The 6,000-nt window shown below is 41.3% G+C and overlaps 1 protein-coding gene and 1 long non-coding RNA gene across 3 annotated transcripts in view; one reads left to right on the forward strand and one right to left on the reverse strand.

Moving 5' to 3' along the window:
* LOC116595598 overlaps positions 1–5,587 on the forward strand; it is a 58,890-nt gene extending 53,303 nt beyond the window's left edge. Inside the window, exon 6 of the long non-coding RNA XR_004287756.1 lies at positions 5,152–5,587. This is a non-coding gene — a long non-coding RNA (uncharacterized LOC116595598). The remainder of the gene's footprint in view (positions 1–5,151) is intronic.
* Positions 1–5,763, reverse strand: part of PNPT1 (polyribonucleotide nucleotidyltransferase 1) — a 46,702-nt gene extending 40,939 nt beyond the window's left edge. For both annotated transcript variants that reach the window (XM_032352169.1, XM_032352168.1), the window contains exon 1: positions 5,581–5,763. In XM_032352169.1, the coding sequence (XP_032208060.1) occupies positions 5,581–5,741 (161 nt within the window). In that variant the 5' untranslated portion in view covers positions 5,742–5,763. The remainder of the gene's footprint in view (positions 1–5,580) is intronic.
* Between the last annotated feature and the right edge of the window lie 237 nt (positions 5,764–6,000).

Raw genomic sequence — 6,000 nt, forward strand, 5'->3', positions numbered from 1 at the left:
ACTGATGAATGAACAAAAAAAATGTGGTCTCAGTGCATACAATGGAATATTATTAAGCCATTTAAAAAATGGAAGTATTGGGGTACCTAGATGGCTCAGTTGGTTCAGTGTCCAACTCTTGGTTTCCACTCAGGTTGTGATCTCATGAGTCATGGGATCAAGCCCTCTCAAACCCCTCCCCCAAATCAGGCACCTCACTCAACAGGCAGTCTGCTTGAAAGATACTCTCACTCTGCCCCTCCCCGACTCTTGTGTTTTATCTCTCCCTCTCTCTAAAAATAAATAAATCTTCAAAAAAAAATGCAGTATTGCTATGTGTTACAACATGGATATAGCTTACAAACATAGTAACTGGGGACACCTGGGTGGCTTAGCCATTTAAGCATCTGCCTTTGGCTCAGGTCAAGATCCCAGGGTCCTGAGATCAAGTCCCACATAGGGTTCTTTGGTCAGCAGGGAGGCTGCTTCTCCCTCTGCCTCTGCCTCTCACACCTGCTTGTGCTCTCTCTCAATCTCTGGCAAATAAATAAACAAAATCTTAAAAAAAAAAAAAAAAAAAAGAATTTTCAAACCTTAAAAAAAAAAAAAGAAACATAATAAATGAAAGAAGACAGTCACAGACACCATTGATTCTATTTTATGAAATGCTCACAAGAGGCAAATCCATAGAGACAAAAATTCTCTAGATTAGTGGCTGCCTGGGGCTATGGAGATAGGGGAGAAATGGGAAGTTACTGCTAATGGGCCTGAGATTTCTTTTGGGGGTGATGAAAATGTCCTAAAATTGATTGTGGTGATGGCTGCAACACTGTGAATAGTACATTTTAAATGGGTAAATTGTACAGTATGGAAATTATATATTAACAAAGTGGTCTTTATAGATATTAAATAGGTGGTATTATCAGCCTTATTCCCCAGCTTCTGCAGAGTACAAAAAGAGGTTACTTAAGGCTTGAAACAGATCAGCAAAATTTGTTAAAGAAACCAAAATTCATAAGAGTTTTGTGAAGCCAAACCAACTCAGTGACTCCTGAAGATACCGAGAAAGATGTTCTGTCCTATGAAGCCTGCTTCAGAAACATTCTATCATGGTCCAGTGCTGAATACACATACATACACACATACGCACATGCTAATGCCCTGCCCACCCTCTCCTTCATATGCAAAAGGGATAAAGAGATAATTCAATATTTCTACCCATTAAACACTTCTGTCAGAAGCCTTAGTTCATGAAAAGCATATTTATCTATTCAGATAGACTCATTTTGTTAAAATCGAAAGCCAAAAAAAAGCATGTATACTTGTACTCAATCATAACTTTGAAAAATTGATTTTAACCACAAGAAATATCTGAGAAATTCTAGATGGATTTCTGTTACTGTTCAACACAGATGTTGTGATGACAGCCTACAATGAAAACGGGTCTACCCTGATAGATGGAATGAGGAAGTGCAGAGATAAGGCTTGAGCTGGCATAGTATGTGAAGGGAATGAGATGCTCAGAGCCAGTCACATAGTGTAGACTCAAGCGAAGTCCCACCAACCTATAGCTAAAATCAGTATCAAGGTTTTATGTGTAAAATGTAAATTTGCGGTCTTGAAATTTTGTTTACTCTGGAGTAAGAATATGCTACCAGTACTTCTCAAGACCTAACAGGAATTGGCATTTCATCCAAAAATGTAAATTCTGAGTGATTCCCGTGAAAGAAAGGGGAGTATTCTCTAAAGTAAATTGACGTGGCCCCAAGACCACGAAGAGGAGCTGTGAAAGCTCTAGTTCTATTCCATTAATGGGGATCTGGACCCAGAATTTTTGAGATTGCCCACAGTGGCATATTCTTTTGCATATCCTCAGTGATAATAAGTCTTTATTCTTTAATGGAGATATAATTTGTACAGGGGACCAAAAGAACACAGTAGAGAACAGAGGTTAAGAACATGGGTTCTTTCTGAATAATGGTAAGCATCACTGGAATAAAATACTTCAGTCTGCAAATGACATATATCACTTTTTATTAGGTTCCACTGGTGAACAGCAGTCACATGGCCCCACCTATGCAGGGACCAGCAGTGTACCAAAGAGAGCACACATACAAAGCTTGAGGCAAGGAGTAAATGACCCACTCCTCTGCTAAGCAGCCCTTCCCAATTTTATCAGCAGGCAGAGAAGTGAAGCTGAGGAAACACTGTTAAGCTTCTACAGCTGACCTATTTACAGTGGGAACTGATTGAACCAGTGAGAAAAACAAATAGGCCTGCAGTACCCCTAGATATTCTCATACATGTACACTTCCATTTATATGCTTATTCAAACAACACTTGGATTTATATATTTATTCAAACACCACATTCTCCTGCCTTCTTTGTTCCCTCTGTTGAGTCTACTCAGTGTCTTCAGTAGGGTTCCTAGTGCACCCACCAGATAGTCCTATGGTCCTAACTTGGTGATTGCCCTGATTTGAACTGTTTTTCTCCCAGGTGTATACAATTTATATTACACAAAGAACCAGGTGGTTACTTTTCATTATATCTCATGATCTCAGCTGGTGTTAACTGACCTATGTAACTTTTCCTGTTCATGCACTTTTAGTTCTGTTTTTGGTGCAAACTTACTACTTTTATATATATTGATTTTACCTCTTATCAATTTACTCTTCAGTATTTTACATGTAAAATATCTCCAGATACAGACAAGATTGATAACACACAGGCCTTTGGGTGGCTACGGAAGGAGATTTCTGAGCCTTTTAAAATGTTGAGCCATGTGAATGTTTACCTAATGTGAATGAATAACTAATACAAAAAAAATACTTGAAAACATTAAATAAAAAGGATTAGGATGAGTAGTGAGATTCTATTGGTGGGAAGAAGGGTGGGAAAAACGTGGAAAAACGATGAGAAGTTTGAACAGAGTCAGCTGCCACAGGAAGTACAACTCCAGGGAGAGAGATGTTTTAAAAAACATTTTTAGAAACATCTGTAGAAGGGTGCCAGTGGGTTAAGCCGCTGCCTTCGGCTCGGGTCATGATCTCAGGGTCCTGGGATCGAGCCCTGCATCGGGCTCTCTGCTCTGTGGAGAGCCTGCTTCCTCCTCTCTCTGCCTGCCTCCCTGCCTGCTTGTGATCTCTCTCTCAGTCAAATAAACAATAAAATCTTAAAAAAAAAAAAAAAAAAGAAACATCTGTAGAATGTAACTGTAGAATCCAACTTCCAATGAAAAAAATTCACTACAACAACAACAACAAACAAACAAAACCCCCAAATATCTTTAGGATTCAGCCTCTGCCTGTCACTTGGCCTTCCTTTGATGCTAAATTCACATTTCACCTATTGCTTCATACACAGTGAGTTATTTGTAGTTACTCAAAAGCACTGTCACCTGCCTGTAATTGCACTTCCACTTTCTCCTTGCTAATTCCTTCTCCTCCCCCTTCAAGATTCACCTCCCATGACAAGATTTAGGGTGGGATAGAAATGCCTTTCTGCTCCTTTGGCACCCCATTCACACCTCTCTCACAGTGATTTTCCTAGCATCTGTGTTTATCTTACTCCCTATCAGAATCTGTATCTACAGTGCCATGTACACAGCAGATGCTCAATAAAAGCTTGTTGAACTGAAAATTAAACAGTTGCCTCAAAGGCTACTCTGAGTATTAAGTACAGCATTTGAAAAACACAATAGTATATAGTTTCCTAAAGCGCTGTATATAATACACATGGTAACGAGTATAAAGTGAATGGCATATAGTAGTCAAATTCAATAAATGTTGCAAAAAAAAAAAAAAACCACCTAATACAAAGATGAAAGAATTTGATTTACCCAGAAGGTATGATATGTAGGAATCTAGTTGTTGCAACATATGACACAGGTTCAAGAACTAACTACAAGAGATCCAGGTTTACTGATAAATGAAATATTTAAAGTAGATTATGGAAAATTTGGGAAGCAGGGGCTACTACCATTGCTTTGAGTCTGTTAAAAAAGTCTGTTTATTGCACAGCAGGTGTTTGTTCTGAGGCATTTATTCAAAGAATGATACGTTACTGAAAAATGGAAGAGATATTTTCTCCCTCAAAAAATCAGAATCAGAGGGGCACCTGGGTGGTTCAGTGGGTTAAGCCGCTGCCTTCGGCTCGGGTCATGATCTAATGGTCCTGGGATCGAGTCCCGCGTCGGGCTCTCTGCTCAGCAGGGAGCCTGCTTCCCTCTCTCTCTCTCTCTGCCTGCCTCTCTGCCTGCTTGTGATCTCTCTCTGTCAAATAAATAAATAAAATCTTTAAAAAAAAAAAAAAATCAGAATCAGAGAATGCCAGAGGTGGAAAGAGCCTTAGAGGTCATCTAGTCTGGGGATCAACAAAGTATATAGCCTGTTTCTGTACAGACTTTCAGCTATTTCTTTCTTTTCTTTTTTACATTTTTAAAGAGTTTGTAAACATACACCAGTATATGACAGTATGCAGCACACAAAGCCTAAAGTATTTACATCTGGCCCCTGACAGAAAAAATTGACCCTTGACCTAGGCCAGTCTCATTTTGTGACAAAAAAGTAACTTGTTCAGGATCAGTCATTCAATAAGTTAGGAAGGAAGACCTGTAATCAGTGGCAGATTTTTGGGTTTTGTACACACAGGGTCAAAGATTTTAAAGTACCTATGAAAAATGTAGATATATAAAGTAAGCATTAGCAATTTCATTTACTCTAAAAATCTGTTTTTAAAAAGTGATTTTTTTTTTTTTTTAAGATTTTATTTCTTTGTCAGAGAAAGAGGCAGCACTGGAGCACAGGCAAGGGGAGCAGCAGGTTCCTCCTACTCCCCCACCCACCCAGCAAGGAGCCCAATGTGGGACTCGCCTGGGATCATGACCTGACTGAGGGGAAGGCAGACGCTTAACCGACTGAGCCACCCAGGCGTCCCTAAAAAGAGATTTTAGACATGAATTATGGCAAACGGACTCATGGAAAAAGTATGCGCTTGGAGAGAAGCAAAATCCACATAGTCTCAAAGTAGGTGACTCTGAGAAAGCTACCCTTTTTGAGCTTCTGTTTGAACCATGAAATGAGGTAAAAGCACCTTTACTGCAGGTTTAAAAAGCGTGTATCATGTAACTAGCGTTCAATAAATTGAAGTTTTCCTTTCCTTCCTACCCAGGGTCATACTGACCATGCATTTAGGGAATAAATTGGATTTGATGACACACGCATCCACTGTCAACTCCATATCCTGAAGTGAAATGTTTCCCACTTCAGAGTCCGAGTCTCCGCAAATAAAGGCGACGAAAGTCAGTTGGACTGACTCAGCTGGAAAAAGGAGCCGGAAAGGGGTAAAAGGGAGGACCGAGAAGCAAAGGACACGAGGCTGAAACAGTGCGGGAAGGAGAATGGTGCCAGGAGACATACACCAAATCCAGAAAGACATACCCCAAATCCAAAAAAGCCAGAAATCTGGCATTTAGGTTTGGGGTAAAGAGGGGTAAATGAGACCCGCGCTGCCAGATTCCTAGGCTGGGAAATCAATGTACCTCGGGCTGCCTGGACGGGACGCCTTGTTAAAGGACACAGGACGCACGTTGTTCCTTACCTGCTGCCTAAATCCACAGCCACGGATCGGAACCTCGCGCCACCCCACAGAGCTCGCACCTGTAGCTGGGTGAGCGTCCGATTCCGCCCTGGCAGATGAGAGGCACCATCGCAAAGCGGCCGAAGTCGGAGGCACGAGCAGCAATGCCTGCAGGCCGCCATGACACCCGGCACGCGATCACCCCGGGCTGTACCCTGATTGGCTCACTCTGACGGTGGGGCGGAGCCTGATGCAGTTTCGTTTCCGTGGTGCAGGGCTTGGGGAACTCCGGGGAAGCGGATACCTTCGTCGCTTTCTACGAAGACTAGAGAGGGTCAAAACTATCCGAACGCAATTGTGACAACTTCTCTTTCCTGTTTAAGTACCTGCCAGTGAAAGGCAATTGGAAAATTAATGCCTTTTGTGTATGTGTGTGCTATC

Source organism: Mustela erminea, chromosome 7 (assembly GCF_009829155.1).
Source record: "Mustela erminea isolate mMusErm1 chromosome 7, mMusErm1.Pri, whole genome shotgun sequence".
NCBI classification, from domain to species: domain Eukaryota; kingdom Metazoa; phylum Chordata; class Mammalia; order Carnivora; family Mustelidae; genus Mustela; species Mustela erminea.